The sequence below is a fragment of the Octopus sinensis genome, linkage group LG4 (genome assembly GCF_006345805.1).
Source record: "Octopus sinensis linkage group LG4, ASM634580v1, whole genome shotgun sequence".
In the NCBI taxonomy this organism is placed as follows: Eukaryota; Metazoa; Mollusca; class Cephalopoda; order Octopoda; family Octopodidae; genus Octopus; species Octopus sinensis.
In genome coordinates, this window is record NC_043000.1 from 23,821,532 (window position 1) to 23,844,627 (window position 23,096).

Consider the following 23,096-nt stretch of genomic DNA (forward strand, 5'->3'; position numbering starts at 1 on the left):
AAACCAATAAAAAAGACAAACAATATTCTAACAATAAAAAATAAGAATAAAATAAAGATTTAGTAAAGAACAAACACAGATTACAAATGTAAGTGCATATATTTAATGAGTTTAATCATGAAATTACAATATTTTGTTAAGGTTATTTCTACAGAGATTATAGCCAGCACAGATTTTTTTGCTACAATGTTTCGTATTGAGACGTCAGATGTAAATGAACAATGAGATCGAAGACAAAAATGGGAAATGAGTGTATATGCCATATTTCAGGGGAGTTTTGCCCTTCATCAGCACCCATCAAACCCACTCTTGCCTCCAAACGCATTGCTTATACAGCCACCACATACAGTGGTGTTAAGTTATTGGATATAGCAATTTACATATTAAACGCATTCCTTGAGCTGGTATGTAAACATTAATGATTTGTAGGCACATGGTATCTCATTATACAACCATATTATACTATTAAAGTATGTCAAATGTTTTTATAAGGCAACACTACGTTCTACTGTGTTAGCAGTGCTCTTTACATAATTTTGTTATGGTTATTATAGCCAACAAGGATTTTTTGATACAATGTTTCATATCAAGGCATCAGATGTAAACAAACAATGAGACTGACGAGAAAAATGGGTGATGAGTGTATATGCCATATTCTGAGGGTTTGTTGTATGTGGTGGCTATATAAGCAATGTGTTCGAAGACAAGAGTGGGTGCTGATAAAGGGGCAAAAATCTGTAAGGTTATTTCTGTAGAAATAACCTTAACAAGATAATGTAAAGAGCACTGCTAACACAGTAGAATGTGGTGTTGACTTACACAGACATTTAACACGCTTTATAGTATATCATGGTTGTATAACAAAATACCCCATGCCAAGAAGTCATTTATGAAAATACAATGTCTTTATGAACAATTCTAACAAACTGATATAAATGAAAATATAAAAACACTAGAAAACACTAACAGCTATTGAATAACTAATTAAAGTGAGGTTAAGAAAATTCTTTAAATATCCATAAAAGACGACTAGAAACCACTTTAAAATGAATATATCTCTTCCATGCATTCATTTTGAACTTGATCTGCTTTATCTGGGAATATATAAAATACTCCCAGCCCAGTAAAGGTATACATCCAACTGAGAAAGTAATTAATCTTGATAGTTTAATGAAAGTATGGGAATTTATGTTACCATGCTAACCAAAAATAGGTAAAAACTAAAAACTGAAAAAAAAAAATCCAAACTGATAAAATCAACTTGTTTAATTAATAATGTCTAAATTCATGTTATAGCATCAAATTATCATTAAATTCAATTTTAATTTGATTAATTTTTTTCTCTTAATGATCATTGTTAGAAATATGTCAATTATCATTGTCATCATCATCATCATATTATTATTATTATTATTATTATTATTATTAGTAGTAGTAGTAGTAGTAGTAGTAGTACATAATTAACAGGAAAAAAATGTTTTCAAAATTTCAGTCATATTAAATTTTGATGTAAAGCCTAATGTAGTGTAATTGAGTTATGTCATGCTGATGATTTCAAATAAGGATGAAATGGCACTATACATGGCCACCTATGATTAGAATATTTAAGATTAATGTAACGAGAGAAAAAAAATTTTAAATGTATACTCTGCATCTTCATTACTCTTCAATTTATGTTTCAAACTTCTAACCTCATCATGATTAATTTAGAAGTGATTACCTCCCCATAAAATAACAACTACCAGAGTATATCAAATGTTCTAATGATGTAGCAAAATATAGATTAGGATCTTATGAGATAATTAATATGATTAGTGTAAATCCTCGAGTATAGTCCGCCCTTGAGTATAATACGCAGGGGATTTTTAGGGGGCCGTACCTCTGAAAAGCCTAAATCTTGTATATAACATGCACCCCTTCTCTAACTTGAGTCGTGCGTAAGTAAGCCAGCAGTACCTAGTCAAACAAACACTTCCGTGCATGTGTAATACAATAATGGTGATGTTCTTAACTGTTATATGGGAATGTAAATATGTTTGCAAATTGTTTTTGTTACAGGTTATTCTGTGTTCTGAATACTTATATTTTAATAAATGTTGCTTACTGCAAGTTATGGATGATTCTTTTATGACTTCATTGCTTTCAGGCTTACAACAATGAACATGACATTTCTTATAAGAATGAGGAAATGAAATAAAAGAATGTGAAAGCATTGTGCAGCTAAATAACTATTTGTGTTTTATTTTTTATTTTATTTTTATTATTATTTTTTTTTTGCACTGTATGACACAGATCATGTCTTTTGTAAAAATCATATGGGAAACAACAAATAAAATTATCCAACAACTAAATTACAAATAGCAACCTTGAACTGATGAGAATGGGGGAAAATATTTAAATTATTGTCTGAAACCTGTGAGTCACAATCTAATGAAAGAAATTTTATGGAGGATAAAAATTAAATTGACACGGGTTGTTACTGTGCATTCTGTCTCAAAACCTTTCATGTTAAGAAATCTTAAACTAGTGACAAGAGGCAATTACAAATTCTTTCTGCCAATGCTTTCTCTCAATAAGCACTTTACAATATTTTACAATACATAACAAATGTCTAAGATATAAATCTTAGGTCAACATAATAGAATTAAATTCATATGTTGTGGTAACATGAGAACATTGTTTCAAGTAAAGCCCTTCATCAGAGAGTGAAATGGGGTTTTTTTTTTTTTATTTTTCCCCAATAATATACACAAGATGATTATAACTAGAATACTGAACAAATAATGCAAGCGCCTTGTATTTAACCAGTCAACAAGAAAATAAATTGTTTTGGAAAAGAGTAAGTGCATAGTTACTTTCATTATGACAAATCTGTTAGTGCTGTCTAGGCCACTAATGGTTATTTTACTACAGATTATAATCGAGAAACTAACAGTAATAACACAGCTTAATAAAATTACTTGAAGTTGTTACAAAAATATGACTAAATATTGTGGGCCAGGTCGTGGTGTTCAATTGGTGGGAGCCAGGCAAATTTCCAAACTTCTGTTTCATTGGTTGGACCACAATGAGGTACGTCTTGGTGTAACAAATGTTCTTTTACTTTATACATCTTGGCCATGTTTTGTTTGGAAGCATCACGATGCATGACGATTGGTTCAGGGTAATCTTTGCCAATAATACAATTAGCTTTCTCTTGAATTTCCAAAGGTGCTTTCCAGGGACAGAATAAGTATTTAAGTGGCATGTCTTTTAAGACGGGAACGTAGGTTTTCACAAAATCTCCATTTCTGTCCATCCGCATACCATACATAACAGGAGAGTAGCAGGTAGGACACTGAAGAGCTTTCTCAAAAGCTGAACTGGACACCCACATCCAATTTCCAGCACAAACTGACCAATCTGCATCCAACTGGTATTTCAGAAAAGTTTTCAAACCATCTTCCCAACTCACCCAAAGATCACCTCTTGTCAAGAAACAAGACACTGCATGACGACCAACATGGTGATTCCAGCCTTCAAAGCGTAACTGATTCATGATTGCATCAATCCATGGGTAACCAGTTTGTCCCATTTCCCATTTCTTCAAAAACTCCTCATTATATTGCCAGTTGATTTTCAGACAATAAGGGTTGTTCTCAATTTTATCAAAATTGATGTTATCAATAGACATAATATAGAAATACTCTCTCCAATAAAGTTGGCAAACAATCTCATTTGGAGCCTCGACATTCTTGATCTTTTTATAAGTATCACATATATCCCAATAAGTTTTACGGATTGATACGCAGCCAAAGCGGAGATAAGGACTTAAACTGACAGCTCTGGCCAGCAGTTCCGGTTGCTCTTGATGGTTTGGTAAGCATTGACCGTGGCGGAAACTTTGGGCTTCTTTCTCTAAACGTGCTTTAAGTAGTACAAGAGCACGTTTTTCACCACCAATAAAAACGTTGATGGGGCTTTTCTGTTCTTCAAACTCAGGATGAATACCAAGTGATTTTAATGTTGGTACAGCAAATTTATCGTGGTTTTCTGGTAGTGGCATTTTAACTCCTTCAAAATTTGGTGTATCAAGTGGGCGAAGGGGTGGTCCAAGAGAAGAAGTAACAAGCTGAAATAATTCAAAGGTCAATGGAGGTGTCCCTCCATTCTTTTTCAGTAAAAGTTGTGGATCCCACAGAGTATGAGAAGTGAAAAAATCACACTCGATACCTGATTTCTGACAAAATTTTTTCACAGCATCATCCCTTTCCAGCCATATTGGTTCAGGATCGATTTCAGCTGTGATATGAGTAATACCCCATTCTTTCTGAAGATTCTTAAAAACATCAATAGGGTCGCCTTGGAAAGTATAGAGCCTTCCACCATATTCAGCAAATGATTCGTCCAGATCTTTCAGATTTTCTAATAGAAATCGCCATCTATTAAAACCACACAGTTTTGTACCAGCAACTTCTCCATCAAAGATAAAGACTGGATAGAATTCGTCACAGTCTTTCAGGGCATTCACAAGAGCAGGATTATCATGAAGACGTTGCCCATGCCTGAACCAATGAACAGCTATCTTTTGTTTCTTTTCGTGTTTCATCACGCCATTGCAGTCATTCATTGACATTATTGATCTGAAATATAAAAGCAAATAAACATACTGAATAAAAACAAGTTGAAAATTAAATTAGCTGATTCTATGGATAAACCCTTTTGTTACCAACCCGGCTAAAACTGACTCTGGCTCTGTAATACAAATGTCTTGTTTTCATAAGTTTTGAATTAAAATCTTCCACCAAACCTTAGTCACAATTTATGTTCCTAACACTAGCTGAATGATAACTTAGTTATTTTACTAAATTCTTTGTTATATTTAAAGCAATTGAAAGAAACATAGAGCATCTCAACAGAAATATGGTAACAAAACGGTTAACAAATGATTAATTTAATCATTTCATTACCAACCCGACTGAAACAGGCTCTGGCTTTGTAATATAAACGTCTTGTTTTCATAAGTTTTGAATTAAAATCTTCCACTAAACCTTAGTCCCAATTAATGCTCCTAACACTAGCTGAATGATAGTTAAGTTATTTTACTAAATTCTTTGTTATATTTAAAGCAATTGAAAGAAACATAGAGCATCTCAACAGAAATATGGTAACAAAACGGTTAACAAATGATTAATTTAATCATTTCATTACCAACCCGACTGAAACAGGCTCTGGCTTTGTAATATAAACGTCTTGTTTTCATAAGTTTTGAATTAAAATCTTCCACTAAACCTTAGTCCCAATTAATGCTCCTAACACTAGCTGAATGATAGTTAAGTTATTTTACTAAATTCTTTGTTATATTTAAGCAATTGAAAGAAACATAGCATCTCAACAGAAATATGGTAACAAAACGGTTAACAAATGATTAATTTAATCATTTCATTACCAACCCGACTGAAACAGGCTCTGGCTTTGTAATATAAACGTCTTGTTTTCATAAGTTTTGAATTAAAATCTTCCACTAAACCTTAGTCCCAATTAATGCTCCTAACACTAGCTGAATGATAGTTAAGTTATTTTACTAAATTCTTTGTTATATTTAAAGTAATTGAAAAAAAAAACAGAGCATCTCAAAATAAATACAGTAACGAAAGGGTAAACAAATGTTGTCTGCATGTGTGTATGTGCATCAATAACATTCATGTGAGTGTGAGTATATGCTAGTGGCATTTATTTGAGTCTCTCTCTCTCTCACAGACGTGCTTTTATCACCTTTTAACACTAATATAACAGAAGATAGTAAAATAAGTGATGCGAGAGTGTTTATATGTACCAGCAGGTTTCATTTGAATCCCTCTCTCCCCCTTACACACATATATTGCACACTTACTTTTATCATCCCCTTAGCCCTTTAATAGAAGCCAGAAGATAGATAAACAGATATGTGAGCGTGTATGTGCTGGTAGTGTCCTGTGGATCTCCCTCCCTCTCTTTCCCATCTCCCTCCCCCTCTCTCTCTCTCTCACACACATTATATCATCCCCTTTCTACACCATGACAGATTGTTTACACCACGGGGGGAATTTCTCATTAGCGTTTTAATCTCTCTCCTTATAAAGCTGAAGTTGTCTGTGTATGGCAGGTTTGGTAGCCTTCAACTAACACCATCTCCTCCGAGACCCTGCGGCGATAGAAGAAGGCTTGCTCTTCCTTCCGTAGAAGAAAAAATTCAAATCGGACCAAGTTAACACCAAAAATTATTTACATCAAAAAGGTGCTTTTTTTCTATGAAAATCCCTATTTTTTACGATTTTTTGACTGCTGTGTCAACATTTTTCGGTGTATTTCAACCAGAAAAATGTTCATTTAATGTTCAATAACAAGCTACATAATGCAACTTCTTTACTTTTCAAAAATTCCAATTCTAAAAGGTCGAAACAAACCCATGCAACGCCGGGCGATATTGCTAGTATATTACTAAAATTACATGTGATCAACGAAACAACATCATTTAAACAATTGTAGACGATTTTACGATCCTCCAGGTTATTTCTTTCATAGAATGGTGAAACAAAATTCTGCATTTATTGTGCCTATTCGCAGCAGAAATGTAAAGAAAAAGATAAATATTAAAGCTACCATTACCATCAACAACAAAAATGACAACAGATAAGAAGAAACTATGTATTGTAATTGACACGGCAAACCCATTTGAGACCAGAGGCGAAAGACAGTAGAGTTTTATCTTTTTTTTTTGTTTCAGTTATTAGACTGCGGCCATGCTGGGGTACCACCTTGAAGAATTTTTAGCCGAATGATTCAACCCTAGTACTTGTTTGTTTTTTGTTTTGTTTTTAAGCTTGGTATTTATTCTACCAGTCTCTTTTGCTGGACTGCTAAGTTATGGAGCTGTAAACACACCAACACTGGTTGCCTAGCAGTAATGGACACACATACACACACACACAACAGACTTCTTTCAATTTCTTATTTCTTTACTGCCCACAAGGGGCTACACACAGAGGGGACAAACAAGGACAGACAAAGGGATTAAGTCGATTACATCGACCCCAGTGTGTAAATGGTTCGCCATCATCAGGGACAAGGTATGAATATTTTAGACGGGGAAAATTTACAATTGCAGCATCAGCACATGATCTAAGATCAGGTCACTTGCCATGCAAGTACTTCTCCAGAAGATTTACAGTTTACAAAGAATAGAACTCACAGTTTATAAGGAATAAAATAGAAGAATAAAGACTAAAATTAGTTAGAAGAATAAAGAGTAAAGAGTAAAAGTGGTTAGAAGAATATCGTAAAAGATGCATTGTGAACATTATTCTCCTTGCAGAGGAGATATCAAAGGACTGAGATACCTGTTGCCTTGCTGTACTTAAGAGAACCCGTATTCCACAGCAGAAATACTAATGCCACACCCCCTAATAAAAGGACTGGCCTGCAAGAGCCCTATGCTGGTGGCACATAAAAAGCATTCATGCCAGTGCCACATTAAAAGCACCCAGTAAAATGGTTGGCATTAGGCAGGGCATCCAGCAATAGAAACCAACCAAATAAGATCAGAACCTGATGCAGCTCTCCTGCTTGCCAGTTCTGGTCAGACTGTCCAACCCATGCCAGCATGGAAAATGGACATTAAAAGATGATGATGATGATATATACACATAGTTTCCTGGCCCCTTGTTCTGAAAATTCTCAGAATCCAGCCAGCCATTTGCCTGCACATTGCCATCATCTTGGTGATATGCACATACACCAAGGTGTTGTTTCTCATATCAATCCCCAGATCACACACTGTACTAGACTGTGGGTTTGCCACTCCTTTTGCTCCAGAGAATCGTTGTTGCATGTAAGCAGAAGACAGCTGGTTACAGAAGGCTTAGAATTTCCCTGCATTAAATCACATGTTGTTTTCTTATATATAGTCTTTCTGTAGAAGGTTAGCCTCAAAAGGTTCCTTAAGTGCTTGTACTATTTATATATATATATATATATATATATATATATATAACGGGAAGCTTTATGAAAATAAACAAAAGACGAAGGCAGGTGGAATACAAACAAACAATTGTATTAGTATGGCGCTCAGGAATATAAATAAAACAAGTCTTTTACGTTTTGAGCCTACGCTCTTCAACAGAAAGATACACAGAAAAGAAACACGGAGAGAAAAAAAATGCGCGCAGAAGCTAGCGAATCAACATGGCGATATATATATCATCATGTCATCATCATCATTTAACGTCTGTTTTCCATGCTGGCATGGGTTGGACGGTTTGACTGGGGTCTGGGAAGCCAGGAAGCTGCACCAGGCTCCAATCTGATCTAGCAGTGTTTCTACAGCTGGATGCCCTTCCTAATGCCAACCACTCCGAGAGTGTAGTGGGTACTTATTTACATGCCACCAGCACAGGGGCCAGAGGGGGCTGGCATTGACCATGATCGGATGGTGCTTCTTACGTGCCACCGGCATGGAAGCCAGTCAAGGTGGTGCTGGCATTGGCTACATTTGGATGGTGCTTTTTACATGCTGCCAGCACGGGGATCACAACTACAATTTCCATTTGATTTTGATATATAATTGATAAGTTAAGAGATATTTCTTCAATAAATATATTGTAAATATATATATATATATATATATGCACACACACAAGCATATATAAATATATATTACGTCCTAGCATGTTCACAGTCAAATGACTGCAGCAAGTAAAAGATAAAGCAAGTAAAAAGCACCATCCGAGCGTGATCGTTACCAGCGTCGCCTTACTGGCACATGGAAAAACATTCAAGTGAGGTCGTTGCCAGTGCCACTGGACTGGCTTCTATGCAGGTGGCATGTAATAAACACCATTTGAGCATGGCCATTCCCAGCACTGCCTGACTGGCCCTCGTGCCACTACACTCTCGGAGTGGTTGGCGTTAGGAAGAGCATCCAGCTGTAGAAACTCTGCCAGATTAGATTGGAGCCTGGTGCAGCCATCTGATTTGCCAGTCCTCAGTCAAACTGTCCAACCCATGCTAGCATGGAAAGTGGACGTTAAACAATGATGATGATGATGATATATATATATATATATATATCAAGTGAAGTGCTATATCTTGTGTTTATTACATGAAGCACTTCTACAGATATCTGATATCTGAAAATTGAAAAGAAGTCCTACGCAGCACATGGAAATTAATTAATAGTTGCTGACATGGTTACAACATGATGCAAGAAAAGCTACACTACATAAGGATGAAATGATTGTAAGCTATGCATGAAAATGATTTGCTAACTCCATTCTTTGATATTTGTTATCACATGCAAATATATACATGCATATTGTATTGGCTGTTTGTTTCTCTGAGATTGGTAAAATAGATGCAGATGTCCCTGATGAGAATCCAGTAAAAAACTATTCATATTGGCTAAATCACTCATTGTTGAAAGAAAGAAAGAAAGGAAGGAAGGAAGAAAAAAAAAGGAAAGAAAGAACTTGCCCGCTCGCTCACTCACTCACTCACTCTTCCTTCCAAACATATTGTGTCAAAGACTAAATTATTTGTCTGGGACTGTTATTTGTCCCAGACTATTATTTGTCTGGGACTATTGTATGATTTGTGGGAGATTTGGCTGGTATTTGTAGCAAGTCAAATAACAGCAATTTCTTTGTTGGTTTGAAAAGGTGATTGTCAAAACATTAGGAAGATGTCAACAGAGGTCAGGTTGGAGTTAAAATGCAGGGAATTACAACAATATTCAAAATGTAGAAAATCTATAAATAAATATGAGTTAGAGATGGGGGAAACACAGAAATTTCGGGAAGATTCCTTTAAACAAGCACCCAAAAATGTAAGAAGGGATGAAAAGGAATTCAGCTCTGAAAGTAGCTAAGGGCAAAATGTGTAAATAAGACACACATACACACATGCATGCACACACTCACTCTCTCATACAAACACACGCTCTCTCTCTCTCTCACACACACATGCATGCACGCACACACTCTCTCTCGCACACACACACTCTCTCTCACACACTCTCTCTCACACACACACACTCTCTCTCACACACGCATACATGCACGCACACACTCACTCTCACACACACACATACATGCACACACGCATTCTCTCACACACACACACACACAATATATATATATATGCGCAGTAGCAACAGAGTGACTCAAGGGCCAAGAGTTTCAATGCACAAAACTCTCAGACCTCGGGTCACTCTGTTGCTTCTGCTAAATATTAATAAAAATATTCATATACTCATATTTTGAGTTCTATTTTCCCTGTTTGCAATATCATACTTTTATGTATATATATATATATATATTTATATTACTCTTTACTCTCTTTTATTTGTTTTAGTCATTTGACTGCGGCCATGCTGGAGCACCACCTTTAATCGAGCAACTCGACCCTGGGACTTATTCTTTTGTAAGCCCAGTACTTATTCTATTGGTCTCCTTTGTCGAACTGCTAAGTGACGGGGACGTAAACACACCAGCATCGGTTGTCAAGCAATGCTAGGGGACAAACACAGACACACAAACACGCATACATATATACATATATATGACAGGCTTCTTTCAGTTTCTGTCTACCAAATCCACTCACAAGGCTTTGGTCAGCCTGAGGCTATAGTAGAAAACACCTGCCCAAGGTGCCACACAGTGGGACTGAACCCAGAACCATGTGGTTGGTAAACAAGCTACTTACCACACAGCCATTCCTGCATATATATATATATATATTAATTGAAGTGTACGGTATTATTTATCCATTATGGCTGATCTTACCAATTGGTTTCGCACTAGGAGTTCAATTGAGCGTTAGGTAACAGTCTAATTATGTAACCCTGCGTTCTTCAGAGGTAGCTGTTATAGAATGAAATATGGCGATGTGTGTGTGTAGATAGATAAATAAATAGATAAAAACCTGTTTCACATGATTACTGATCATCTGATTTCAGCCTGTCACTAGATACTAATCAAGGAAACTTAGAGAGTGGTATTCATGTTGTACAAGTGCTTATCTCTATAATCCAATGATGTACAGATGTCTCTTTATGTTGACCTCATATGTTATTCCATTTACTGGAAGTGTTATGGCAACGGAAAAGTGAAGTGTGAAGACCTAACCAGTTATAAAGATGCAGCAAGCTACAATTTCTGTCTGTCACCTATACTCCAAACCATGCAGATCTGCAACAGGGCTAAATCTTTGTCTGAGAGGTCATGGATGGAATGTCAGAAATGCTATTGACAAGAGGATGCAGAAAGAGATGGGAATCATCTCTGAAGATTGGATAATCACCATATATACACAAACATACATATATATATGTGTGTGTGTGTATATATATATATATATAGAGAGAGAGAGAGAGAGAGAGAGAAAAGAATATGAAGGATTTAGTTCACTGGTGATCTAAATGAATAGGTACACTGTGTACGTGCTATAATTGGCCACCCGTTAGGTTCCAAGTTCACAGCTGAGGCTGGAGCTAGGGATCCAAGAAGTATTTTGGCAAGTAGAAAGAATGATGAATGAGTACACCATAAAGAGACATCTGTACATCATTGGATTATAGAGATAAGCACTTATACAACACGAGTACCACTCTCTGAGTCTCCCTGATTAGTATCTAGTGACAGGTTGAAGTAAGATGACCAGTAATCATGTGAAACAGGTCTTTACATCCAAGATAAAATCTTTTATGGATGTGTTGTGCTTATTAGCAATGGTGGAGGATACTCTGAAAGTATTGTTTCTAGAATAAGAATAGGGTGGAGGAAGTTCAGAGATCTATTACCTCTGTTGGCAACAAAAGGACTCTCTCTCGCAGAGTGAAAGGTAGACTGTATGATGCTTGTGTGCAAATGGCTATACTCCATAGGCTCTGAATCCAAAAGACATGTGTAGACTGGAGAGAAATGAAGGCAGTATGCTCTGTTGGATGTGCAACATCAGTGCACATGTATGACAAAGGGCTAATATATTGAGAGAAAAGTTGGGCATAAGAAGATTCAAATGCAGCATGCAAGAGAGAGGACTATGTTGGTTTGGACATATGATGCATTTGAATGAGGACAGCTGTATAAAGAAGTACTGATCACTGAAAGTGGATGATAGCCACAGAAGAGGGAGACCAACGAAGACATGGGATGAAGTGGTAAGGACTGATCTCAGGATGTTGGGCTTCATGGAGGAAATAACAATGGACCAAGATGTTTGGTGATATGAGGTTCTTGAGAAGACCCACCCACATCAGTGAAACTGAGTTCTAGAAACGCTGTGTGTCCCATCCACACATAACAAGAAAACTTCTCACACACCCTACCACACCAAACCAAACTACATCCCCATATCTCTTCTCTTCCTCACATTTCCACTTCATGCATTATGCTTACCTCCCACTCCCCAATCCAGTCCACTTGGCCCTGTCTCATTGTATCATTGCTATCCGCTAGCCCCTGACCTATGTTCCACCCACACATAACAAAAAAATTTTTCATGCACTGTTCCCCAACAAACCAATCTATATCTCTTCGTCACATCTCCTCCTTCATGCACTATGTCTACCTCTCACTCCCCAATCCTGTCCGCACGGGCCCTGTTTCTCTGTATCATTGCTACCCAGTAGCCCCACCCCCACTCTATATACCCAGATTTTCACCACTCACTTCCCCTCCCCACTCTCTAATCATACTTCTTTGGCAATATCTTGCTACTTATATTATGACCTTCAAATCTCGAGGGTATGCCCTGGCACTTGCTACCATCTATATCTCTCTCTGGTTTTACTCAACCATATCATTTATATCCTGATCTCTGTCCTTTGTGATTATGCCTGGCACTTTGCCACCATCTCTATCCCGATGTCTCTCACTCACTCTCTCTCTCCTTCTCCTGCACTTCCCTCAAATTGGGTAACCATGTATCTCCTTTGTGGCAGTGCACCTGTTTCTGTCCTCATTCCTTCTCTCTCTCTCACTGGCCAGGTAACCTTGTACCTCTTCTACAGCAAGACACCTGTTTCTGTCTCTCTGTCTCACTATAACCTTTCATCATCTGGCACAATATCACCACCTCCAATGCCCCACTCCTCTCTCAAAAGAGCTTTGTCTTGCAGGTTACTTGGTGACACTGTCAGTGCAGGTGCCACTTAAAAAGTATCCAGTCCACACTGTAAAGTGGTTGGCATTTGGAAGGGCATCCAACTGTAAAAATCTTGCCTGTGCTTGTGCCACATAAAAAGCATTAAGTCCACTCTGTTGGGTGGTTGATGTTAGGAAGAGCATCCAGTTGAAAAAATCCTGCCAAAACAATCGCAAAAGTCTTCTGCAGGTTTATGCCTGACTGGCTGCTGTCAAACTGTTCCATCCATGCCAGCAAGGAAGGCAGACATTAAACGATGATGATAATACATATACATACATACATATATATATATAGGAATACAAAAAATGGGACAAGAACGCAAAACATCCAGACAGCTATATATATCTATATATATATATACTTTATTTAAAGCAGCAGAAAATTTGAATTTGAATTTTCTGCTGCTTTAAATAAAGCATATTACTCTACCACTGGTATTTGAGTACTCTTTTTTCCACCTTGTTTCACATTTATGTGTTTACTCCGGTATATATATATATATATATATATATATATTATATATATATATATATATATATATATATATATATATAACCGAAACATGTAAAATTAAAATTTATCTAATATAGAACCGAAACATGTAAAATTAAAATTTATCTAATATAGAACCAAAACATGTAAAATTAAAATTTATCTAATATAGAACCGAAACATGTAAAATTAAAATTTATCTAATATAGAACCGAAACATGTAAAATTAAAATTTATCTAATATAGAACCAAAACATGTAAAATTAAAATTTATCTAATATAGAACCGAAACATGTAAAATTAAAATTTATCTAATATAGAACCGAAACATGTAAAATTAAAATTTATCTAATATAGAACCGAAACATGTAAAATTAAAATTTATCTAATATAGAACCGAAACATGTAAAATTAAAATTTATCTAATATAGAACCGAAACATGTAAAATTAAAATTTATCTAATATAGAACCGAAACATGTAAAATTAAAATTTATCTAATATAGTGGCATTTTCAAACTTCTTTTTTACAAATATATACCCACTCGTATACGATCTACTCTTATTATAAATATATATATATATATATATATATATATATATATATATATATATATAATTACAAATAAGTAAATGAAGAAACACATTAGTTGGTTTATCAGCTTTAGGATATTAGAATGTTGTCTTATTTAATTATCAAAACTACAACCATAATAACACACACACACATATATATAAATATATATATATATATATATATACAGTATAAAATTCAATACATTTGAGATAAGAATACAAGTAGTTATTAAAAAAACATTAATATAAATTATATATATATGTATCAAAGGGAGGTGAAAAACTATCCTAGCAACAGCTAGAAAAATGATGATATATGTACATATGCATACATATATGCATGCATGTGTATATAAGCATATGCATGTAAATGCACATTTATATGGTCTGTCAGTCTTTGAGCAAAATCACTTAACATTAGCTAAGTGTCAAAACCTGTTTGGCTTGATAACCTTGTAGCTAATTTTCCCACCTATTATCTTTATATATTTCTCATTACTCTGATCCATTTAGCAACATTTCCCACACACTTGCTTCTGTACGTTAAAGACCTTGCTACCACGCCTCTGCAAAAGACACTTCTATCCATATCTTAACACTTTACTCCTTAATATTTCTTATCCTAAACACTTCACCTTGAACACACTGAATCCACAAATAAGGACTTGACAGACAAACTCATCTCATTCAACAATATAAAGACTAAATCACATCACATATTATCAAGGGAACAGCAATTAAGATGCTACTAATACAATCTCTAATGATACTTCTGGGCTATTCTACTCGGTCGTCGAGAGCTGTGGCGCAAGGGTCGTACACGGTCGATCGTTTCGCCCGGCTAGGTTCGGAGTCCCCTCGATCGGGGCTGCCCAGAGCGGGTGCCAGGCCCATTCGGAGCCGGCGGCGATCGGCGGTGTTCATCGGCGGTGTTCATCGGCCCGAGAGTCGGGTTGCTTGGGAACGCAGCCCAAAGCGGGTGGTAAGCTCCATCCAAGGCTAAATACGGGGACGAGTCCGATAGCCGACAAGTACCGCGAGGGAAAGTTGAAAAGAACTTTGGAGAGAGAGTTCAAGAGACCCTGAAACCGCCCAGAGGTAAACGGGTAGGACCGCTCACCGCGATCGCGAGGGGACTCAGTCCGCTGCTTCACGCCGAGGCGCCGTCGTCGTCGACGTTCGATTCCAGGGGCGCCGGCATCGGATGCACTTCCCCTCCGATCCGTCGTCGCGACCCGTTTCCCGTCGGGCCGGTAGGCGCGCGGCGTCCGCAGGTCGCAGACGAGAGCCCCGTCGCTGCCGCGCAAGCAGCGGTCGGTGGGATCCACGCGCTCTTCTCGACCGGGCCCGTCGCTCCACATAAAGCGCAGGCACGGCTAACCGACGGAGACGGGCAAACGCACCTCGCCCTTAGCACGAACGACGCAGCAAGTCGCGCGCGGCCTCTTTCCGGAGGTCGCGAGCGACGCGGCCGCCCGCGCGCCGCGACTGCGCGGAAACCCTCGCAAGGGGGCGACGCGCGTTGCGGTCGCGGGACACCTTCCGCCCGAAAAGCCGCCCGCTGCCGCCGGTCAGCGACGAGCATCGGCAACCTACCCGACCCGTCTTGAAACACGGACCGAGGAGTCCCAGTCAACTGCGAGTCGTTGGAGCCTTTCACTTCGCGAACTCCGACGGCACAGCGAAAGCGAGAACGTGACACGACGTCGCCGTCTCGCTTCTGCGGGACGGCGCTTCGAAGCATCGTTCCCGGGTTGGGTCCGCGCGTTCGCCGCGACGTTCGCGTCCTCCGGCGTACCCGCTCCGACTCAGGTGTAGCAGGCGGCCGGGGACCCGAAAGATGGCGATCCACGCCCGGTCGGGACGAAGCCAGAGGAAACTCTGGTGGAAGTCCGAAGCGCCTCTGACGTGCAAATCGATCGTCGGAACCGGGTGTAGGGGCGAAAGACCAATCGAGCCGTCTAGTAGCTGGTTCCCTCCGAAGTTTCCCTCAGGATAGCTGGCGCCAGCGGGAGAACGACACACAATTCCGTCCGGTAAAGCGAACGACTGGAGGCCCCGATCTACTCTCGAACTCGGAACGGGCGAAACGGGCCGCTCCTCTCCCGATCGGAGGCGGCCGCCGTTATGCGACGACGAATGCACGGTGCCAAGTGGGCCACTTTTGGTAAGCAGAACTGGTGATGTGGGATGAACCGAACGTCCGGCTAAGGTGCCCTACGCTTCGCCCATTAGATCCCCGAAAGGGTGTCGGTCGATATAGACAGCAGGACGGTGGCCACGGAAGTCGGAATCCGCTCAGGAGTGTGTAACAACTTACCTGCCGAATCGACCGGCCCCGAAAATGGATGGCGCTGGAGCGAGCGACCGATGCCGGACCGGCCGGGCGACAGGTTGCGCGATCGCCGGCGAGGCGACTTTCCGATGCCCGGTCGAGTAGGAGGGCGCCGCGGCGTGCATGGAAGCCGCGGGCGCGAGCCCGGGTGAAGCCGACCGCGGGTGCAGATCTCGGTGGTAGTAGCAAATATTCGAACGAGACCTTCGAAGACCGAAGTGGAGAAGGGTTCCGTGCCAACGGCGGTCGGGCACGGGTCAGTCGGTCCTAAGAAGCGGGCGAAAGCTTCCACGAAAGGCGCCGGATCCGTCGTTTAGAAAGAAAAGAACTGCTCTCGCGCGGTTCGATATCAGGTTACGCGGCCGGCCTCGCATCGAAAGGGAATCGGGTTAATATTCCCGAACCCGAACTCGGAGAGTGCCCGTCCGTCGGCGGGAACGCGGCGTGCTCTTCCTAGCAGCGCGTCCGTCGTCGAAGCTGGCGGCCGGGCGAAGCAGCGGCAACGCAAGCGAGCCCGGAGACGTTGCCGGGAGCCCCGGGAAGAGTTCTCTCTTCTTCGTAAAGGACCGCGTCCGTGGAATCGGCTCGTCCGGAGATACGGATATGGTACCTGTAGAGCGCCGCGTCTCGGGCGGCGTCCGGTGCGCTCTCGGCGGCCCTGGAAAATCCGGGTCCGTAACGAATCGCAGCTCTCGAGTCGGTCCGTACCCACCATCCGCAGCAGGTCTCCAAGGTGTTGGTACTCCGTCAGTTACGACGACGAAGGTTCCAGTTGATCCGATCAACGGAACGAGAAATTAACGTGCAAGTAGCTGAGCATTCCACAGACACGCGTACCCTTAACGTAGTTCTCGGGGAGATTCAGCGTGACACAGAGTGTGACAAGGCTGGCCCTTTCAAATACAGGTACAGCAGAAACTGAAAGAAAGAGTGAGAGAAAGTTGTGGTGAAAGAGTACAGCAGGGTTCGCCACCACATCCTGCCGGAGCTTCGTGGAGCTTTAGGTGCTTTCGCTCAATAAACACTCACAACGCCCAGTCTAGGAATCGAAACCGCGATCCTACAACCGTGAGTCCGCTGCCCTTACCACTGGGCCATTGCGCCTCCACTATATAACATTGACAACAAAACCAGATCAGAAAGTTTAGAATTCTTCCTCTTTAAGAGTTAAGAAATAATTAAGAAATAATCTATGTTAATACTCTGTTTTTCTCCGTCACATATGAATGAGAAAGGAAGGGGTGATCGCAAACTTGGTAGTGGGAGGGTTTCAACTCTGTGTGAGTATGTGTGCGCGTATGTAAAAGAGAGGTGTGTGCGCAATGGAAGAGCGATGATCATTCAATGCTGAAAAGAAAAATCATTGTTTCAACTCTGTGTGGGTAAATGTGTGTGTGTGTGTGTTTGTATGTGTGAACTAACGTTCTTTCAGTAACAAACGATGGTCAATGTCACATCTCCACTAGATAACATTGACAAGTGTATTAATTTGATTTACAATCCATATATAATTATTGGCGAGCTGGCACAAACGTTAGCACGCCGGGCGAAATACTCAGTACTTTCGTCTGTCGCTACGTTCTGAGTTCAAATTCCGCCGAGGTCAACTTTGCCTTTCATCCTTTCGGGGTCGATAAATTAAGTACTAGTTACGCACTGGGGTCGATATAATCGACGTAATACCTATGTTTGTCCCTTCTGTGTTTAGCTCCTTGTGTGTAGTAAAGAAATATATGGTAAATATTACAATTAGCCGTCATTTTTGACAGCACAGGCCCAGCTAATAAATTGATAAGACCCAATTTTGTTATCATATTTCTGTTGAAATACAATGTCTTTCTTACAGTTAATTTAGAAAATAACTAGCAGCATAGCCCGGCGTTGCCCGGGTATGTAAGAGCCCCTAGTAGGCAACGACTAATCCCAATCTAGTTCTTTCCCTCTAGGGAACGAAGGCGCATGTGTAGATTGCTATGTCTTCTCTTCACTCGAATACTTCTATGTATACGATGTTCCTAGCTGTCTCCCGACAGAAAACGTGTTGCATAAAAAAAGCTTAGATTCTCGACCCCATGTCGAATTTATCGACTTTTTTCAGAACTGGGGGAACTTTTCAAAATTTTCGCTGCGTTAGTTTTGAATTATGACATTGGGCTTTGTGTGTGTGTCAAGTTTCATCAGAATTGGTTGAAAGCCGTGGTCAGGGTGAGGGTACAACCTGACAGCCACACAGACAAACTGCCGTTTATATATAGAGAGATGAGGAATTTAGTAAAATAGCTGGTGTTTGGAAAAAAAATTAACTTGAAATTTTGATAGAAAATTTTAATAAAGATTACTTTAAAACAGAAAGTTTATATCATAGAACCAGGCTGGTTTCAAAAGGGTTAATGTGGATCTTAAACCAATTTTCTAACCTGAATCCTAAAGAGAAATAAATGATTGATTTACAAGCATTTACTGGTTAATACCATGGTTTATCTACTGATTCACAATCATGCTGTTTGGATCTAGAATGGTTTGCAAAAAAAAATTAAAATAATAAGAAGAAAAGGGCTGCAGATGGCTGGAAGTCTATAGAGAGGGTGGGTGGGTAGGTAGATAAATAGATTAGATAGAGAGATACGTAGACATATGGATAAAGAGACACAGAAATATAGATCGTCGGACAGATGAATAGATAGCAAAACAGGATAGATATGGACAGACAAGATGCCAGTCGAGTAGACAGAGATACAAATAGTGATAAAAAGTGTAATTTGAGAGAGGGAGAAAGAGAGAGAGAGAACGAAAAAGCAACAGGCAGACAGAAGGGATGAGAATGTATCAGTGATAGTAAACATAACATTTTACGGAGTCACCAGTTCACGGACATTAAACAAGGGGATTATCTGCAAACCTAAAATTTGTTTTCATAGCGTGTGTATTTTGTTATTTGTATTGGAAATTCTTTCTGAAAGTAGCAAGTAAACTGACACGCTAAAAATACCTTTGGGGACCGAAAATATTTACATGAAACATACCGGTTCATTTATATACTGGCCTTGTAAACCAGGGGCCATGACCGGTTCATTTATATACTGGCCTTGTAAACCAGGGGTTCGATCCTCACAGAGGGTTTCCGTTAAAAATAGGGGCTTTCTTTCGATACAACTCGACAAAATCAAAACATTTCACTTCGGGCATTTCCGTGGAAGCAAACGACAGTTCGATTCTGTTTTCTGCTTGGAAATTTGCGGATTTTACATCCACACATGAAACAGGTAAAAACAAATATGCAAGGCTTTTTTTTTTCTTCAAGTTTAAAATGAAACACTGCTGGCATAATTTCGTTATATCTATACTCCACAACCCACGGAAAATACCCGAAGTGAAATGATTTGATTTTGTCGAGTTATATCGAAGGGATACCAAAATAAGTGCAGGCGTGGTTATGTGGTTGAGAAGTTTGCTTCCCAACGACATGGCCCTGGGTTCAGTCCTACCGCTTGATAATTGGCATTGGTTTGTTTACGTCCCCGTAATTTAGCGGTTCGACAAAAGAAGCCAATAGATTAAGTGCCAGGTTTAATAAAAGAAGCACTAGAAGGGGGCGATCGCTTCGACTAAATCCTCCAAGATGATACCCCAGCACGGTCGCAGTACATTAGTGAAGCAAGTAAAAGACAAACGATACACGCCCAGAGATGTGCGCGCACATATATATGTGTATATATGACAGCATGAGCGCACGCTCACACATACATATAAAATACAATATGCGTGTATGCATCCTTGGTAACTTGCGTTTATTCTTTGAACAAGAGAAATAATCACAGAATGCTAAAATACGGAGATTAACAGCACCATTAGGGATTAACTAATGCTTACGGTACCACCAAATGTGTCGGCCCTGAATACCGAGATATATGGAATCATAACCGTATGGAATCTAGATGTCAAATTACGTACGATTAGGGACTTTTTTGGTAGTTTAAAAGAACTAGGAGGAATTTAGGAATAATTGTCTCTTGGTGTCCACTCACACCTTATGGGAATAGAAGAGGCGGGCAAAAATGTAAAGAAAAGAAATTTAGGGGAAAAGATATTTTATCGATCTTTGGATTTAGGTACATATAACAGAGGGATTTATAATAAAATCATAACGAAGTTGCATATTTATATATTTGAAAACAAAGATGGCATCCCCACTCCAAGAAAAACGATGAAAGGAAAAAAAAGCTACTCTTTCCCTCTTCAATGAAGTATGGGATTTCGAAGTACAGCAATCCCCAAACTCCGTCAAACATTGGACTAATAGACTTATTACACCTTCTTTCATATAAACAAACACATGCACACTGTATTTTGGAACCTTGAATCAGTGGATCGCACATATTCGTCCAACACGTGAGTTGGAGGTATTCAACAAGTCTAGGAAAGCGGAGGGAGGGCGGTCGAGCTGTTAGAAACAGCAGCCAAATCGATCTCATAAGAAATCTGCTGCCGTCTTAAGAAAAACAAAGGAAGGACACATAATATAATGTAATCCCGTAAACTCTTAAAATGATGTATAGTCACTGTCAGAATGTTTGATCACCGCTAACTTAGGGTTAAACAATTATAATAAACTATGACCATAACATCATATCTAATTTGGATCTAAACAACACACACACAAGTGTGTGTGTGTGTGTATCTTTCCGTAATGGAAAATATATAACACATACACACGCTACAAGGTATTAATAAACTTCATTATCGTCCATCTCTTCTTGCGTAAACAGAGATTCAAATACATATTTTGTAAATTTCAAGATTCGTAATGCCGTTAGAGTAAGATCGTTTCCTTAACCATTGTTATCAATATGACTGTTTTATCGTTTAAATGAAACAATTAAATCATAAAATGGCAAATGTTTTGAAAGTTGATAACTAGGGGGGAAATATATATAAACGGCTTTTAGATAAACAAGGATAACCACTAATAAATCTATTCGGGCGAAAGAAAAAAACTCAACTATATTTAATAAACGAACGAGTTAGACTAGATTCACGATTTCTGAATATAATAGAGGTTTATATAAACCAAAACAATTACTAAAACAAGTAAATCTCAGTGTAACAAAACATATGTAAGGAAGTGTAAGTTTTAAAAAATAATTTTCTAATTAAAACATAGAGGTTTGTAAATAATATTTTGGACAACGACATTTAAATTCTTCAAAACGTAAGTATTTTATAAACATATATATATATATTAGAAAGAAAACGGATAATTAGTATAAAAGAAATAATATGACTTACGGTAATACGCTGATTTAGATTACTACCTTGACAGGTTCCCCTGATCATCTGTCATGCAACGTGAGGGTGAAAAATAACAACAATAAATTCAAGGGAGATAACTTCATTATATTACTTAGTATGTCACTGCCCTTTGCATATTTCGGTTCGCTTTGATTTAATTGTAATTTTTTTTTATTTTTATTATTTTATTTTACTGAATTTTTATTTATTTTCTTTCCTTTGTGTATATTTCTTATCTAATTGCTTTTATTTATGTTGTTTATCTGTTCTATTTATTGTATTTATTTTATTTTTATTGTATTTAAATTTAAATTTTATTTTATTTTATTTTATTGAGTTTCTTTATATATTTTATTTTTACTTATTTCATACATTTTACTATTGCATTTTTGTTAGTTTTTTATTTATATTTATATCTTTCATTTATTTTATGTTAGTTTCTTTTTATATTTCAACTTATCTATTTATTTATATGTAAAATGTTTTGCTGCGAATATTGGAAACCATTACACTGTGATTACATAGATGCCAACAGGCAATTATGTAATACATACTAGTAATAATACAAGTGTAAATATTAAAAAAAAAAAACATTGCAAATAGATTTTGAGTTTGATAGAAATGCTTCAGTGAATGCTTCAGTGAACAACCAAATTTTCATCTGCCAAGCAACGTGATAGGGTTAATGGGAACGTGATAGCAGCATCAGAAACGTGATAGAGTTGATCGTAACGTGCTGGAACAATATCTTCAAAGAATGTAACAGCTTCCTATTTGTTACTGAGGACATCATTGAAACCTGGGATTTTCAAGGAGAGGGAAATTAATTTAGGATACGGGGCGTGGGATTTTCAAAAACGAAAATGTAGTGGGGGTGGGAACGAGAAAGGTAGTTATCCTTGGATTCAGGTGTGCAGGAGTACAAAACTTCCTGTTGCTTACAATAAGATAATAGACTTATTGTATAAGATGAGAGCGCCAAAAATGTCATTCCCTGCTCGTGTAAAGGTAATATTTGATAAAGAATAAATATATCGCACTATATTGAATTCAACAACCATAAGATTCGATTTATGGGAGTTAAAAATTGAAATATAGATATTGGTTAATATAGGGCGTAACAAATATCAGAGAATCAAAAACAAAATGTGTGTGATAGGTGTAAAACAACTTCCTATGAACGAATATGAAAAAAAAAATTCGCGCACGCAAAAGGGGGGTGGGGTAGAAGCCTCGGAAAA

At 38.5% G+C, this 23,096-nt stretch overlaps 1 protein-coding gene across 1 annotated transcript; it reads right to left on the reverse strand.

The window, feature by feature from the left end:
- Positions 1–2,657: 2,657 nt before the first annotated feature.
- On the reverse strand, positions 2,658–22,004 carry LOC115210335 (cryptochrome-1). Its single transcript, XM_029778870.2, has 2 exons — positions 21,853–22,004; positions 2,658–4,622 (listed from the first exon to the last, which is right to left on the reverse strand). The coding sequence occupies exon 2, from the start codon at positions 4,613–4,615 to the stop codon at positions 2,984–2,986; it is 1,632 nt and encodes a 543-aa protein (XP_029634730.1). The 5' UTR covers positions 4,616–4,622; positions 21,853–22,004; the 3' UTR covers positions 2,658–2,983.
- Between the last annotated feature and the right edge of the window lie 1,092 nt (positions 22,005–23,096).